At 39.5% G+C, this 18,114-nt stretch overlaps 2 protein-coding genes across 4 annotated transcripts in view; both read left to right on the forward strand.

The window, feature by feature from the left end:
• Window positions 1-2,172: 2,172 nt before the first annotated feature.
• Window positions 2,173-12,861, forward strand: LOC144613832 (uncharacterized). The gene is made up of 3 exons (XM_078435366.1): window positions 2,173-2,588; window positions 2,694-3,492; window positions 12,773-12,861. Exons 1-2 carry the CDS (start codon window positions 2,173-2,175, stop codon window positions 3,469-3,471), a joined length of 1,194 nt encoding a protein of 397 aa, XP_078291492.1. The 3' UTR covers window positions 3,472-3,492; window positions 12,773-12,861.
• The window catches only part of PALS2 (protein associated with LIN7 2, MAGUK p55 family member), a 103,030-nt gene continuing 87,568 nt past the window's right edge, over window positions 2,653-18,114 (forward strand). For all 3 annotated transcript variants that reach the window (XM_078441338.1, XM_078441337.1, XM_078441341.1), the window contains exon 1: window positions 2,653-2,788. The gene's annotated coding sequence lies outside the window, so the exon portion shown is untranslated. The remainder of the gene's footprint in view (window positions 2,789-18,114) is intronic.

An 18,114-nucleotide genomic window follows, 5' to 3' on the forward strand; every position in this document is an offset into this window, starting at 1 on the left:
GAAATTATGACCTCTCAGAAAGGTAGGCTGGCAAGCAATGATGAGAGTTCCGATGTTCCTATTAGATCACTTTAAATTTATTCTGGCATGTCCCACCTTTAAAGTTTAGAGGAAGGGCAGAATGTCCTGAAGTGGCATATTATTTATTTAAAAAAAAAAGTGGTGTTTCATAATATAACCTGTATATGAGTATTTGATAAAATATAGATGCTGAAAGAAAAACTTCATTGGTGAGAGAATCCTGAAGAGAAGCAATTGAAGCAATAGTTGTGGAGCAAAATCATTTTTTTCTAGCTCTGAGAATGAAGCTGTCTTACAACCGTGATAAGCCTACATCTAAGAGCTGCTGTCATTATTTAGAGAAGAAACTTGGAATTGTAAGTGAAATGTAATTGTTCCTTGATTCCTGCTCCCAAATGCTGGGTCCCTGGTATGTGCAGAAATAAGGGGGCTGGCCAGGGCTATTCCTAGCTGCAAGTCAGTAGTCTCCCCTGTTTCTCCCTCCCTAAAACTTCCTCATATTTGCAGGGAATGGAGGTAGAGTAGGAAGTTAGGACACTTTTTCCAGAAGACCCTTGAGGAAATAAATTGCACTATAGGGATCAAAAACACACCACGAAATAACATTCACCCCCTTTCCCTCAGAGGAGTCCAGGGCACTGGCTGGGCAGGAGGGGATGTGGTGAAGCTGGGGGTCAGAAGGGAGAAGAGGATCAAAGTTCAGAGGCCTGGGTGGGGTGCAGCAGGAATGAGCCATTAGGTATCCAGTGGGAAGCAAGTGAGGGGGAAAAGGAAGACTTAAAGTTATGCTGAGTCTCTGAGAAGAGAAACCTGATTCTTCCATTCCGCCTCCACCTTGCCTCACTCTTGGGCACACCAGCCACTCTACTTGATTTCATATAGCTGGCCTGATTACAGGGAGGGGAACAAAACATGTGTCCAAAGCCACTCTGTACCCTTTAGTACATTCAGGTCTCCTTAAATGCTTCCAGTTTCCCTTCCTCGGATTTGCTGTTCCAGGAAAGAAGGCTCTCAATTAATACTGGACAAACTCCCCTTGCATGTTGGTTTGTAAAATTAATGACCCTACTGGAAAAGTAAATTAATCTTTGAGTGCTTGGTTGAGGCTAAGGAGAAAAACCACTGTGTAGGGAACTAGGCCTTCTTAATACACCTCACCCATAGTATTCTCTCCCTCTCTTTCATAATAACCACACTCACGGGGGGTGGGGGGGGGAGGGCTATATAGTTTGAAACTCCATCCCTGAGTCCAAAGGACCATGATGCATTTACTCAGTCTGCAAACATTTGTTATATATCATCCTGCTTTGTGCAGGACTGTGCAACGAGCCCAAGAGAAGCCAAGAAAGGCTGCACTGAGGAGGGCTCCTGATGTGATAGTCCTCACATGTCAAGTTTTACTTGCACTTTCTACATTCACGGTTTGAAAGGACTGCGGTAAACATGTTGTAAAAAAATTGTTTTAGGAAAAACGCTAACAGCTTTTCAAAAGCCCCCATCACAGGTCTGACGGTTCAGAGATCTTTTGGGATGAGCTAGATGTTAAAGGAATCAGAAGTTCTCTGATTGCCTTGCTGTGTTTTTCTAGCCAGAGCCTCTGCTGCACTGCATTGCTCAGTTCCTTTCAACTGAAAAATTCAATCTGCGCTCCTGTCAAAATGTGTCATCTCACCCCCGGACACTCATCTCAGTTCACCATCCTCCATGCAGAGTCAGAGTTGAGGTGGCAAGGACGGCGTAGCTGCCCCTTCTAAGGTCTGGAGAAGCCAGATGTTTGGGAGGAGCTGAACAACTGGTGAACTGGGAATATCCAGCAAAGCCAGCTCTGGGAGTTATCACGGGATACCAGACCCTCGGTTCTATGAAAAGGGCTCGTGTCAGTCCATTTCCTGGGGTGTGAATCACTCTCCCCGGCTGGGCCTTCGGGAGAAAAATTCACGAAGGACACCATCAGCGTTGTAGACCCTGCTAAATACGCATCAGAACCATGGGTGTGTGTGTGAAGGGGAAGGGAGGAGATTCTCCAGAGGCTTTCCTTCGGGAGTCTGTTTATCCTTTGTGCCCCAAGACTGGGTTCTTTTCATGTAAACTCTTGGAAAGGACAGGGAGGAGCCTCTTTTACGTCCCATGAAGTACCTTGCCTGTTAGTAAATGCTGAATGACAGCGGCGATTTCGGCCCGGAAGAACAGCGCCGATTGGATCTGACCGACCCTCTTGCGGGCGCGGTTCCGGGCCGGGGCCAGGAGACCCGGGAGAGGAGGCCGGGCGCAGGCGGCGCCGTCAGGCCCCGACGCCGCGGGCGCTGTCTGCCGGCGCTCGGAGGGGGGCTCCACCTGGCCGCCGCGCCGCGGCCGGAGGGGCGGAGCCCGGCTTCCCGGAGGCGGCGACGCCTCCTCGCGCCCGAGCGCGCGCTCCCCGGCGTCCGGCGCACGCGCGAGGCCGAGGAGGCGCGCGCCCCGGCGGCGGCGGCAGCAACGGCGGCGAGAGGAGCAGGGGGAGGAGGGCGGCTGAGGGGAGGTTGGCCGAGCGCGCGGTGGTGGCGGTGGTGGCGCCGGCGCCGGCGACCGTAGCCGGGGCGGAGTGGGGAGCGAGGGAGGGGGCGGAGGGAGGGGAGGCGGAGAGGAGTGAGAGCCGCATTTCCAATTCCCAACTACGAGCCCCGAGTTTGTAGATGGGGCTGCTCGGCGGCGCCTGCGGCTGAGGGAGAGCAGCGGCGGCGGGCGCAGGGGAGCGGCGGCGTCGCGGAGGCGGCCGAGGTGCGAGCCGGTGAGTTGCCGGGGCCCCCATGCCTCTGGGGTAACGGTCTCGCCGCGCGCCGCGGCCGGCCGGGGGGCGCCCTGTTGCTCGTCGCCGTGCGCCACGCGGGGACCCTGGCCCGCCCCGCCCCCTCAGCACCTGGGCTCGGCGCGCCGGGGGCCCGGGCGGCGGAGGCGGCGCGGGTGGGGAGGGCTGCTCGCGCGCCTGGCCCGGCCCGGCCGGCGCAGAAGGGGCGCGATTTGCCGGGCCCCTGGCTCCCGGGCTGCGGGCGGGCGGGCGGGCCGGAGCGCGGCAACGTGTCTGGCCCATGCTGCCCGCCGGCGCGCGGCTCCCTGCTCTCTCCACGCGCTCCCCGGCGCGGCCCCGGCTGGGGCAAGGCTGGGGCTGGGGGCGCGCAGGCCCCCCTCCAGGCTCTGGAAGCGGTGCGCGGGCGCCGACACCCTCTGCGGCGGGAGTGGCGTTTAAGGCATGAATGGAGAGCCGCGCCGGGGGCGGTAGTTGCTGTGACTGACACCTCCGGGGTCAGTGCCGAGAGGGGGCGATTCCGCCGGCTTCTGGCGTGCTCCCGAGCCCCAAGTTCTTGCGGGAGGAGGCTTTCTGCAACTACTGCTGCTACTTCCGAGGCACGAGACTCCTTTGGTCAAAGTGGTTGTGGGCCGTGCACACGCTGCTCCGGAGGCGTTCGTTGCTGAGGCAGTGTTTTTCGATCCTCGGTACGTTAATATGGAACCAGAAAGGTGCTGGTGTCTTTTGTTTTTTGGGTTTTTTTTTTTTTTTTTTTTTTTGGCGGGGTGAAGGGCCTCTAGGGAGTCGATTGAGGGCTCAAACAGGCCAGTATGATGGCAGGATGTGGATTGGTTGGTGGATTCCCCCCCTCCCCCCAGAAGGACTTTTTTAACACTTTATTGGGAGTTTAGTCTCAATCTCACCAGCTCCTGAGATTACAGTTGGAGATTATAGCCGTTAAACTTCCATCACTTGGGGCATGCATTTATGTAAGGGGGCTGGGGGCAGGCGAGGAAGGGAATTGAAGGCTGATGGGGAAGCTCAGAAAATTCTCCGCATTACTTGTAAACAGCTTGTTAAGGTCAAGAAGCTAGCCACGTTTTACTCTTTCCTACGCCTTGGGGGATTGTTGGAATTTTACTTTATGCTTCCTGAATTAGTCTTCTTGTAATATGGCTCACAACATTTGAGGTGTGTAAAAATGCTCTTCAATTGGAGTATGGTTTAGCAGCCATTTCTATCCTTGGAATCTTTGAAATGGTCGTTTGGAAACTTATGTATGTCGAATATATTAGGCAAGGTAACTATCAATGCAGAGATAGTTGCGGTACATACGTATAACAACGGACGTCAGGTAATAAATGCTTATTTTAGGTATCTACTGTGGAGTTGTGGTAAGGTATGAGGCCTGATTGTAGTCATATCTTCTGAGGCCTTTTTACAGTAAACAAAGAACTTTTGTGGGTTGTGTCATTTTGAGGTCATTTGTATCTGAAATCTATCATATATTTAAATACCTGTTTAAATATATGTTTGCACTACATGTTACTTTTTAAGGTCCATGTTTCTTTTATTTTAGACTAGGGTTACATAATATTCAAATGGTAACACTTTTAATTGCTCTATTTTGTCCTGTGGGGTTACACAGTAAATATCTTTATGAAAAAACACCACGGGTGTGTGCGTGTGTCCATCCGTCCATCCGTGTGTCCTCATTGATGCTACTCAATTCCTTTTTCACCTGGAATTTTTTTTAATGGATTATTTTACATTCTAGATTAAATAAAATTAAGGTGCTTAAGCAAGTCTGGTAGCACTATATAAGACAGACTCCTTTTTTGTTCTCAGAGCCAACTGTTGGATTTTTTAGAAATGAATCATATTTTTCTTAAACATTTGAGGGAGCAGTTTGCTTTTTTCCTGAGTCTCATTTCAGGCTGAAATTGTTCCAGAAGACTACACTGCCTGCTTCTCTCCCTCCTTCCCCACTCCCCTTCTTTTTAGCTTGGGATAACCAAGACAACCATAATTGTATTACCTTTTAAAAAGGCTCCTTTTAAATTGAAGTTGAGTATTTACTATATTTTTAAGATATATTTTACCATTTTAATAATTGATGGTTAGAAGACAGCAGATGCTTTAATTAATACCTTTGACATTTTTGGCGTCGAAGCTTTGTTAGAAGGGAGTAACAGCAAATTATTACTGAGAGTTGCAAATAATACAGGGTAAGTGCTAGTCATAGGCTATCTAATTGTAAAAACACCAAGGAAATAAATATTCAAAGAAACAAGAGGACCCATTTGTATGTTTTACATCACTTACTTTATATAAATTATAGTAGTTCTGGGTGGTTTTTGAAAGAGTGTTTTGCAGAGTAGACATTAGGTATATAACACTGATAATTTTCTTTTCCAAGGTAATTTATTTGGTAAGTGACTAAATTATATCAGAACTCTACTTCGGGTAAATGTGGTTGACTTACAAGGGATATGCTATTTATTTCAGGAAGAATGAACACCTGCCTGTTTTTAAATAACACAAATATTGGGTTGTCTGAAGATACTGTTTATTCCTTAAAAAATTATACTGAGAAAAATTATGCTAGTTTTATTTTACCTGTCAGTTCTTTACTTCCAAAACTAGGCTTCACATTTATGAATATCATAAGAACATATAAACGTAAAATATCTCTTTACTGATAGGTTGCTAGTTTTGAATTAAAGATTTTCTTTCATTTTTGTAGCAACCAGTTTCTGCATAGTGAATCTTGTGGTCATTCTCACAGAAGCTGCAATGATTTCTCCACTCTTCTTATTTGTCTATGACCACTGGGGGGAGACTATACACTTTAGGTTGACCATATCACTCCCTTACGTACACTGGCTGCTAATCATCTTGGGCACTTTGCCAAACTGCTGGCAACGTGTTGAGGAGGATGCGCTTAGAATCAAGTCTTGATCAAGGTGTCTAATGACTTTTTTTTTTTTTTTTAACTCACACCACACTCGCAAAGTACCTCTCTTTATAGATTGTGTTATTAACAGTCTACTTTTTGGTCTGTTGTTAAGTGGGCTAACATAATGAAAGATGAGATTCATGAGTACAGTAGAGCTTTCAAAGCCTGACTTAACTGACGTTAATCTTAGTAGCCATGTAGGCTTGATTACTTGCCTAGTTTACACAGAAGTTGTCTGGAAGGATCTGGAGAAAACTCTTTTCTATGAGGTGTTCCATATCTGAACCTCTTCAAACAGGTTGGTCTTCTATTTTAAAAAGCTTTCAGAGGAAGAGATATTAAGGCACCCCTTGTACCCAATTTCACCACAAAGGGAGAAGTTCTTCCTTTTTTTGTAGTAGTAAAGATAAGATTAAAATTCACAACTTTGTTGACTTTGTTAAATTATGCTGTGGCTGTTCTTAGAAGCCTGGTGTCCACTTTTTCTCCTCTGATAGTATTTAACCTAGGCAATGTCCAATTTAGTAATAGTGAAGTATGTTATGTTTATTGTAGCTTAGAAAGAACTTAAATTTTTATGTTCTTCCTTAACTAAGACCTTTGTACATCCTTGATCATAGTAAATAGGATAGAATGTGGAGTAGTCTTTATAATTTTGTCATACTAGATTCTTTTTAAATGGCTTTGCTTTTGTCCTAAATTAAAAAAAAAAAAAAAATGTTCAACAGGATATTTTCTGCTTAGGAAGTGTTCATTTCTAGCTAACTTCAAGATTGTGTTGAGTACTTGGGGATGGTGATTTCTAAAGGCCTGTTTTGTTAAAGTTATCAATGATTCAAGACAATATGAGAAATACAGTGTGTTTTTCATAAAGCTTGTTATTTTCAAATCCTTTCCTGCCTACTAGTTCCTATACATGAACTCATCCCTATGTACTTCACCATCTCATATCTCTTCTTCTTAGATCTATTACTCCTTTACCACTTCTTTAACATCCTCCTTATTCACTATATTCTATCTACATAGCCCTACTTTTTGTCCCAGAAATGTAATGGTTTGTTTCTAACTTAGGACTTTGCACTCTGCCTGGAATTCTCTTCCTAAAACATTACATGACTGGCTCCTTTTCATCATTTCAAGTTTCAGTTCAAATATTATCTTCTCAGATAAGCAGTATTATCTAACCACCCCATAGAATAACACTATCCTTATTTCTTTCTATCTCATTACCTTTAATTTTTTTTTTTCCTGCCAACTGCTTATCACTATCTGACATTGTATTTTTATATTATCTGTCTACTCTCACTAGGCTGTAAGCCCCATGGAAACAGTAATTGTATCTCTTTTGTTTAACTATATTTCAAGGACTTAAACCTGTTCCTGGCACACAGCTGCTATTAAATAAATATTCCCTCTTTAAGAATCTGAGGTTCTCTCCTTACTCAGCTTTTGGTGTTAAAATGTCCCTTTATGGAATGATTTGAGTAGATGGTAGGCTACTTTTGGCTCTAAGTAATAGAAATTCATCTAACTGGTATAAACAAGAAGTAAGATTTATTATAAAAATGCAGGGAGTATCTGATGAAATCCAAAGGTTGAGACAAAGGACTCCATCTGGTGCCAGAATGATACACTTCATCTCTTTATTCCTCATGCACATTTGCTTCATTTCTTCTCTTGCTGTGGAGGATCACTTTTTCATCCTCTTAATGGAATACGTGGCTGGCAGCATCTCCTGAGTTTTCTCAGTACCATCCTGGATGACAGGAAGGAGATTCATCTAGTACCCATTTCTCCCCAGTTCCACAACTTATGTCGTACTATTAGAACTTGGTGGCATTTGCTGTAACCATGTGAAAAGGGATTGGAGAGACAGCCCAAGTAGATGCTACAAGGGTAATTAACGTTCACCCTTTACTACCCCTAGAAGTTTGGTTTCCCTTCTTTTAAATTTTGCTGGTATATAAAGTTAGAAGATCTGAAAAGCACTGTTGTGGGGATATTCAAAAGAAATGTCCTTTCTTTCATGGTAGGAATTTACAGTTTGGTTGAGGACAATATATATACGTGAAGGAAAGAAGTGATCAAACACAGCATGATGGTAATATAGGAGCTGCGGAAGATATTTGCAACTTGTATTGGAGACAAAAGGCAAACTTCCTTAATATATAATGAATATCTGCAAATTGATAAGAAAAAGAACAACCATAAAGTTAGGCAAAGATTATAGACAGATAATTCACAGAAAAGGAAATCTGAATGATGCCTAAGCACATACAGTAAAACCTTGGGTTGCAAGTAACTTGTTCTGCCAGTATTCCACAAGACAGCAAACATTTCTAATAAATTTTAACTTGATAAACTAGTGATGTCTTGCATTACAAGTAGTACGTGACACTGAATGTCACACGATCACAACTGAGCCAATGGTTCTTCTCTCACTCGGTTTGGGATTATGAGTGATCGTCTCCCATGCTCAGATACTTGGTCTCAGGCTGCGGTGTTTGGCAGAAATCATTGATTTTTCAGAACATTGGAAGGTGCCCTCAACTGGCAGTAGTGTATTTTTTGTCACTTCAAAGAACCTATGGACAGTCATTTGCTTTTCCATACAAGAGTAAGCTTAGGAATGAAGCTTTCCTTCATTCTAGGTCAGGCTGCCTGCAGATATAGACCCTTTGCTGCCTTATTGCCAGTTTCATTAAATAGAGTAAATGACAAGAGTTTGTTAGTACTTTACTGTAGTCAACATCTGTGCAAGTCTATAAAATGGCCCCCATGCAGAAAAAGGTTGATAAGAAAGGCTACCGGTAAGAAGAAGCAGATGACTACAATGGAAGTTAAGAGGGAAATCATCAAGAAGTACGAACGAGGTATGCAAGTGGCTGAAGTTGTAAGATTTTATAAGATTTTCTATGTCTGCATCTCATCTGTAGAGGAAAAGAAGGTGGTGGAATCCCTCACTTCAAATGAGGTTAGGGAGATGTGTAAAATGTGGGAAACAGTGCAAAATTTTGAAGAAAAGCATCACTCGAATAAGGCTGTAGCAGTACAAGTGATGAATCTGTTTAACGACCACACAATGTCTCGTTTCTGCGAAATCTTCAAAAGGAGACAAAAAGCAAGTGTCATGGGATAGGTTCCTTGTTAAAGCTGCATGAAAAGAAAAAGATTCCATTTAGCTAATAGATATCAGTGATTCCATACATAATAATGAAAGTCATCCTGCATGACTCCCTCACATTAGCCACACAGGTTGTCAAAGGTAAGTGAAGGGTATTTTATTTTTCTTTATATTTTGTATTTTCTTTATTATTTTGTATTATAGTATTGTAATCATTTTTATATGAATATTTTTGGGTTGTGGAACAAATCATGTGAGTTTCCATTATTTCTTATGGGGGAAATTTGCTTTCATATACAAGTGCTTTGGATTACAAGCATGTTTCCAGAACGAATTATGCTCACAAACCAAGGTTTTACTGTATATTCAAACTCATACATAATATAAATTAAATTAAAACTATGAGATACAATTTTCAGAAATTAGACCAAAAGAATTTGATAATACTTTTGAGGAGGATAGACACTAAAAGGTGCTCTCTTTTGTTGCTGGTGGAAATATAAATGAATAGAATTTGATGTGATTGAAGTTTCTGAAGAGTACTGAGGTAAACAGAAATACCTGGAAATATGCATAAATTAATGTAGGTATTTATGGGAGAGGAAAGAATGTACAACTTAATTATCTGCACTCTAACTTGTATTGTTTTATATTTAGCTTTAGTCATGAAACAAGCCCAGGCTAGGGTAAAGCCAACAAGATCACTACCCTTCTCCCCCCCACCAACAAAGGAGATTCCTTTTAGGATCATATTCAGTTTCTATTCCCAGATCACCCCTGTCTTTTACCCTAGTGCTCAAGTTTGTTTCCAAATCACTGAGATTTTCATATACTTTGTATCTTTCAGAGCCTAGCACTTTGTTAACTACTTAGTAAACACTTAAGTAGATTCAAGTGAACTGTGGCTCTTCATAGACTCCCTTCACAATTTTATGCTTTTGGAAATCTTTTGTAAAAAGTGATTTAGAATTTCACTTGATAAATGTACTTAAGGTTTTATTATAATAAATGGTCAACAGGACAGTTTCATAAATTGTTTCTAATACATTAGTGGAACTTTACTTTTACATGGTTCTTTTGTTCTATAAAATATTGTCAGATCTTAGTTGGATTAGATATTAAAAGTGGGTAGGGCAGCTTAAGATGCATGGAATTTTTCTAGAAAAATTTGTGAGAAAATAGGGAAATGACTGAGCAGATCAAGGGCATATGCTTAGGAAAGGAAAAGTGTTGAGGGATTAGTTTAGAGAAAGTATGTGGTAGAACCCAGAGGGGCTACATCTTAGGAAGAATTTTCACCTAGGAAAATGCTAAGCTAGTTTAGCTGAGTACATACTTCAAGGATATGACATATACTTTATAATATTTTTATTCTGTAGGTCATTTATCATGATTTGACTTTGGTACAGAGGTTCTCCACCTTAGCAGGCGTCAAATCCTTTAGAGTTACTCTACACCAAAGGATTCTAATTTAGTAGGTCTGGTGTAGGGCCAGATTATATTTTTAAAGTCACTGAAAGCCAGTATTTGTAAAATACATTCTGTAAAATATTCTCTTTAATAACCAAATCAGCATAGCTTTTAGGGTCCTATACCATTTACATAACGCTAACCCTAGAATTTGGTCTCTTACCATGATGTTTACTTTAGTCAGATTGGTATCTCTACAAGCATCAAATTGATTTCCATTGCTTTGCTCACTTTCATACTCTTCCCTTTATAACCTTGTTTGTTCTTTACTAATAAATGTTCAAGCTTGCCTCTCCCAAGAAGCTATCATTGGCTGGCCTCATGCACAACTTATCTTTCCAGTACAGGACAGATTGTAGCACAACACTTACATAACTGTCAAGAACACATCATATAATGGCTGATTTATGTGCTTTCGCTCACATGAGCCTTGTGCATATGTATGCCCAGTTTTACTGTTTGAACATCCTTAATTTTTCTTCTCAGTACCAAGAGCTTGGAGCTTAGTCATAGTGTCAGTGGCATGAACAATGTTATTGAATGCTTATTATATTTTAAGACTATGCTAAATGCTGTCCACACATTTCATCTGCTCATCAGAAACAGATTTTTAAAATCAAAATAAAACTCATATATGATTGTGTCAGTTTTCTGTGTCTGCTATAAGAAATTGCCATAAACTTAATAAGTTTAAAACAAAAGAAATGTATTCTCTCACACTTCTGGAGGCCAGAGGTCTGAAATCAGTATCCCTGGGCCAAAATCAGTGTGTCAGCAGGGCTGTGCTCCCTCAGAGGCTCAGGAGGAGAATCTGTCCTTTGCCTCTGTCATGTTTCTGATGGCTACCAGCATTCCTTAGCTTGTGGTTGCATTGTTCTAGTCTTCAAGGGCAGTATTTCAAGTCTCTTAGCTCTGTTCTTACCACCTTCTGTGTGCATGAGAGAAGGAAACCTCTCCCTTTGCCTTTCTTTTATAAAGACCCATATAATGGCATTTAGGGCCCACATAATGATCCTTAATAATCTCCATGTCACAGGATTTCCAATCACATATGCAGACTCTTTCTCCAAATACGGTAACGTTTCACAGGTTCCAGGGACCAAGACCTGAGTATCTTTGGGGGACCATTATTCAGCCTGCTATAGTAATAATTTAAGTAGTCCAGAAAAGGATTGCTGGTAAAAGTCTTTATGCCCCATTCCATCCCTCTCTTTGTAAGTCAGTATTTCTTAGCCAGGGATAGATTTTGCTGCCTTCTCACTCCCCCAGGGACATTTGGCTGTTATAACTGGGAGGCCACTTATCAGACGCCAGGGATGGGCCTGGCCCATCAGTGTATGGGACAGACTGCCATGGCAAAGAATTATCCAACCCTACATGTCATAGTGCTGAGATTGAGAAACACTATTTTAAAGTTAACTATTGCCAGGATTTTCTTGTGTATCTATCATTCTTGAAAAAAGCTATATATTTGTATCAGCACATGTTATGAGTAAAACCCCCTAATCTGAGTTGATTATGACTAGTGGTGGTTGTGGTTGATTGAAAGTTGACTTAAGTGAGGGGTCATTAAAAAATGATTCACATGTAGTTTAATATATTTTTACTTAAAAATATAAATATACATTCATGTGCCAGTCTTCTTTGAGTATGTATCTTTTGCCTGGAGCCCTGGGTCATCATTCTTCTATAAATTAGCGCATTATCACCAATTCCTAGCTTTGGAGCAAGAACTTAAAAGTTTATGAAAGAATCTGAGTGTAGGATCCTTGTATGTTTTATTACTCCTCAGTTGTTTATAGTTGTTTTATGTTTAATTATACAGATCACTCTTGGTTTTCTTGTTGTTGTTGTTTGGTCATTTGCTTTCTTCGGGTCTCTCCAAAGCATTCAACTTGATTCTCGTATGAAGAACAATATAACTCCATGGTCTTGTATTAAATACAATTGTGTGTGTGCATGTATTTTACACACACACACACACACACACATATATATGTAATAGAAGTAATACGTATGTGTAATATGTTATATATAAAGAAATTCTGTTTTGTCTAACAGCTCCCCAAGATACTGGGAATACTACTCTCCATTGCAGCTAATTTGCATAGCTTCTAATCTGGCAGTATGATGAGAACTCATATCCTAGTTGCTTCCAAATTTTTGGAAGTTGTAGAAAATTCTGTTTTAATACTGTAATTACAGTTTATAAATTATAGGATGTTACTATAAATACTTTATTGTTATTACCAACTTAATGCTTGGGTTACTTTTTTACTAAAGGAAACATTGGCTTTTCATTATTATTTGGAGTTTTGCTTATTAGCGAAATATTTTCACTGCTTATATAGTTTATTATTAGCGTGGCAAAAGAGCTTGAGGCATGGGTTGTAATCCCAGTTTTTCTAACTTCCAGCTCTTTTACTTTGTTCAGGACACAGAGCTTTACCTGGTACCAGACAGTAAGCTTGCTGGCAGACATGTCTCGTGTTACCACTGAACTCAATATACCTCGTCTCTAAAACAGAGGTTAGAATATCTATAGTGTTACTATAAGATTTTAATTAGATAATATAAGTGTCCAGCACAGAGCCTGGTACATTTTAAGTGTTCAGTAAATGTCAGTATCCTTTCCATCACCTACCATTAGGTTCAGTGTTATATGTACACTGAAAAATATTTGTTGAATAATGTTTTCAGTTGCCTTTGCCCGATTCATAACTTTGTTTTTTTTTTTCACTCTGCTATGAGCCATGTGTCATTCAGTAAATATTTTTTTAAAAGAGCTTTGCTTTTAAAGTAGTCCAATGAATTATGTGCTGTTAACTAAAGTTAATAAGTCTTATTTTTACATGACATTTAAGTGTGTTTACAAGATGAAGATATGAACTCAAAGATCCTTCCAACATAATCTGAAGAGTTTATAAAACTCACATAGCCCTTATTTTTCTTCCTGCTTTCCCTCTAAAAGTCTACAGAAGTAAATAGTGTTTGGTAATGTAGCCTTTTTTTTTTTTTTTTTTTGAATGAAGAGAATGACCGTGCTTGTAATATGTTCCTAATTGTTCATTATCACATAATAGGAATTTTTTTAGTATCTTGTATGAATGTGGCTGTCTTCAGGTGGATTTGTCTTTTTGTATTACCTAGAATATATATGTCCGTGTACATATAAAATGTTTTACGGCAAATTTAGCTTTACATAAAATTATACGCCTTTTTATTCATCTGGTAAATGCCCTTCTATTTGGGACTTTGATGTAAGAAACGTAGGTAACTGAGTTAAAGAAATTTAATTCATTCAAGTTCCTTATTTCAGAAATTAAACAATGGTCATGCATATTTGTATGTAAGTTGATTCAGATGTTTTTCATTTTCTTTCTCAAACGAGTAATCTTTTGGAATGGGGGATAAATGAAAAAAACTTTAAACAATGTGTTAAGGTTGGAACACCTATTAAGGCAAAAGTAGGCAAAGTACTCCCTGGATGCCTCATCATTCTTAGCATTAGGTTCTTGAAAATCCAAAGGTAGACAGATATTCCCTGAAGGAATTTAAGATGTTATGGGGGAAATAAGGTTAAGGAGTTTGTGATTGTGAACGAACCCTTTAAAAATCTTTATAGACTTCTAATGTTCATCCAATTAAAACCTTAAATAAAATATATCAAACAGATTATCAACATTTTATGCAATTAAATTTGGAAATACCACGTACTATATAGTTATTTTCCATTTACTCCTACTTTCTTGAAAGAAACTTTTCAGATTTCCAATCTAGGGGGAATGGGCTGGGCATTTCTTAAAATTTTTAAGCATTTTTTAGGGTGTCTTATAAAAAAGTGTCTTTCTTATTTTCACTTAAAAGTTACTCCAACTTGTAGTTCCAACTGTTTGCTCTAGAGATAGCATAACTTGGATATTTAAATTAAAAAAATAAGCTTTTAGTAACCTTTATTTAACTCAGCTTGCTAGAGCTGAGTGGGTATTTATAGTTCTACCCATGATAATTTCATGCTAGCACTCATCAGAACATAACATAATGTAACACTGACTTGGCTTGTCCTTCTCATTCTCATATCCTTTCTCTCCTTCCCCAAAGACTTTTCAGATTGAAGGCTGGAAACTTGTTTTGCTCCTTCTTCTGTCTCTTCTAAGAGCACACTGAAAATACCTTCTCTTACTCTGTCGTCTCTTTATTTCCCTTCTCTTTTATCTTCCAAACCTGCAGTTCCCCCTTTTCCCAAAATACCTCCAAAAAGAGCACCTTAGAACTCATTACAGTCAAGTAGAAATTTTCACTGGAAGTAAATGTGTGTATATATGTATATACTGGAATTTCACACAATAAAAAGGTTACTGTATATGGTTTATGTGAAGAAAGAAACTGTCTTTGCATCCGCTCAGCCAAATATTGTCCCATGCTCATAGGCTGTGTTTAATATTTATTACTGAAATTAGGAAGCACAAATTACCATATAAATAGCATTTTATCATGTGCAGCTAAGTTCTGAAAGAGTTTGAAGTTTAGGAAAAGAAATTCTCATCTGTAGGGAGGGACTTTGCTACTCACTTGATTGAATTAATTTTGAGATGAGTCCTTTCAGCTCTAAACCTTTGATTCTAAAAGAGCAAGAAGTGTGTTATAAATCGATTAGGTATTGAATAACTAAGAAAAAAGAACACTGTTGGGTGGGGTAACATCAGTGAAGGCATTTAAGTAGGAAGAGATGTGTTTATGCATATACAAAGTAAAAAAGAACAATGGTTAGAATAGTTTATATTAGAGAACAGAGGAATTAGGCTGAATAGATAAAAAGCTAGATTTTTAAAAGAAAAATTTAAACATTCCCAGATAATAAAAAAATTTTCTAATCTAGTATCATCATTAAAATGACATTTTTACATGATCTGTGTGATAGTTTTGTGCTGGGTGAGTTACAGTGAAGAAGAGAATAGTGGAAAGAGACTTGCAGTGATAATTAAAAAAAAAACTTTTTTTAATGTTTATTCATTTTTGAGAGAGAGAGCGAGCAAGTGGGGAAGGAGCAGAGAGAGAGGGAAACACAGAATTTGAAGCAGACTCCAGGCTCTGAGCTGTCAGCACAGAGCCTGACCAGGAGCTCAAACCCACGAACCGAACCGTGAGATCATGACCTGAGTGGAGGTCGGACGCTTAACCGACTGAGCCACTGAGGCACCCCTCTTGGAGTGGTAATTTAAAGGAAATAAGCTTGAAAGTGGTGGCAGAAGGAATGAGGAATGAGAGTTGGATACAGGGAAATTATGAGTTCCCTGTGTCCAAATGACATAAAGGGGTGTCTTGAAGTTTGCAAGGAATTCCTAGGCAAAGGACAGTCCCTGGATCTTCAGGGTTTGGGGATCTTTTCCCAAGGTAAGCCCTGATCTTGTTTAAAGGTTCATTTAGGTTCTTATTTTTTAAATAACTTTTTGTACTCCTTAGATTTAAGCAATTTATTCTTAACTATATTTGACCGCTTTATTATTATTAAAGGATGGAGATGTCTTTTGCAATCACTTACCTGGGTATTAGTCACATTTCATTTATCCCTGCATAAAATACTGTTAAGTTCAAAGGAAAGATATTTACAGTAAGGATGATGGGTGAGCTATGTGGTTGCCATGGAAGGGAGGGGCAAAGGAACTGTAAATATTAGGGAAAAGGGAAACTTAGAAAATCAAGATGCTTAGGGGTGCCTGGGTGGCTAAGTTGGTTAAGCGGCTGACTCGTGATTTTAGCTCAGGTCATGATCTCGCGGTTCATGGGTTCGAGTCCTGCGTCAGGCTCAGTGCTGACAGCTCAAAGCCTGGAGCTTGCTTCGGATTCTGTGTCTGCCTCTCTCTCTGCTCTTCCCTCACTCACATTCTGTCTCTGTCTCTCAATAATAAATAGGCTTTAAAAGTTAAAAAGGAAATCAAGATACTGATAGGAAGATTATAAGAATACTAAAGAATTTTAAAACATTTTAAAAGTATTCAAATACTTGAAAGATGCATTGTTTAAAATTCTTTAGTATTCTTATAATCTTCCTATCAGTATCTTGATTTCCTTATGGTTTCACTCTTATGTGGATCCTGAGACACGTAACAGAAACCCATGGGGGAGGGGAAGGAAAAAAAAAAAAAAGAGGTTAGAGTGGGAGAGAGCCAAAGCATAAGAGACTGTTAAAAACTGAGAACAAACTGAGGGTTGATGGGGGGTGGGAGGGAGGGGAGGGTGGGTGATGGGTATTGCGGAGGGCACCTATTGGGATGAGTACTGGGTGTTGTATGGAAACCAATTTGACAGTAAATTTCATATATTAAAAAAAAATAATAATAAATAAATAAATAAACAATGTTAACATTAAAACAATGTTAGAAGTTGTGGGCAAATGAGAGAAGTATGTGACTTGATTTTTATTATTAGATAACACATGTAAAGTATGGTCATGGGCTTTCTTCTCTGACATTTTTTTTTTTTATTTCACTAAACACTGTATAGCAAGTACTTATTTTCTGTATAGAGCTAAATTATTATGAGACATTTACTAGGTGAGCAAGAAAATTGGATGATTTTGATGTTAGAAATATCAAACTGTATTAGCTTTGTGCATCTATCTGCGTTATTTAAAATATACAACTGATTCCGGGGCAATTTTGCCTCCCACAGGACATTTGGTAATATCTGAAAACAGTTTTAATTGTCACATTTGGGGTGGAGGTGGGAGTGGGGATGCTTGTTAGTGTCTAGTGGGTAGAGGCCAGGGATGCTGCTAAATAATTTATAGGACAACCCCACATAACAAGGAAATATCAGAATGTCAGTAGTGTCGGGTATAGCTCAGTGGTAGAGCATTTGACTGCAAAATGTCAGTAGTGACAAGATTGAGAAATCCTGGAATACAGAGTAGGCAAATTCTCCTGTGGGCAATTTTAGAAACCTATCAATTTCTTCTTTTTTTTCTAGGATTGACCAGATACTGTCTTGCTGTTAACATACTTTTTTTCAATTGCTTATAGTACACTTGTCACTATTTTCCTTATTATGTTCTTATCCTAAGGGTATATCTTAAGCACTTTAATTAGACAAATATTTCCAGTAGTTCTACCCCTCTTGGGGTAGTTTTTTTCTACTAACCTTGTGTATCTTTTGTTTCCTTTCATTAATTTAATTCTTGAGGGATCACTGTTTCCAAATTGTGAGAGCCTCTTGATGTGATTTCCTAAGTACTTTCTTTTAACAGGGATTTTTATGTGCTTTAAGGTGCTTTATGTCCCAGGTTTGGGCTGAGCTAGTTCTTGAGTCTAGGTTTTTTCTGATAGTGTTTGCATCTGTTCTAACTTTTTTATGCAGGATTTTTTTTTTTTTTTTCTGGCAGCATTTGAGCCTTTTCTAATTTTTCTATATACAAGAAGTTTGTTTAAATAAAATTCTTAGCTGCAAAGAAAAAATCACTTAGGAGTTATTTCTTTTAGAATAATTTTATCCTTGCTTAGAGGTAAAGATTGCCCTACATACAAACAGGTATATATGAAAAGGTTTTAGAATAGTTTTATAATGATAAGTGGAAAACATTGAAATTCTAGAGTGAAGGTATGCAAAGTTTTTTATTTGGTGTTATTGTTAAACAGTGCAAAATAATTCATTGGAATATAAAGATAAAAGTTGAATGAACATATCACTGATGGAGAAAGATACTTTGAAAGAACCTTAACCCATCTTAGTTTGGTGTTGACCTAAACATATTGGTCTTTTAGTAAAATATAAGTGAAG

The sequence above is a fragment of the Panthera onca genome, chromosome A2 (genome assembly GCF_046562875.1).
Source record: "Panthera onca isolate mPanOnc1 chromosome A2, mPanOnc1 haplotype 2, whole genome shotgun sequence".
NCBI classification, from domain to species: Eukaryota; Metazoa; Chordata; class Mammalia; order Carnivora; family Felidae; genus Panthera; species Panthera onca.

What these genes read in the sequence shown, in the direction of transcription:
- LOC144613832 (XM_078435366.1), top strand. Translation starts at nt 2,173, where the DNA reads ATGCTGAATGACAGCGGCGATTTCGGCCCGGAAGAACAGCGCCGATTG. An exon ending in TGGCGCCGGCGCCGGCGACC is followed by an intron (nt 2,589 to 2,693) that starts GTAGCCGGGGCG and finishes CCGAGTTTGTAG; the next exon opens with ATGGGGCTGCTCGGCGGCGC.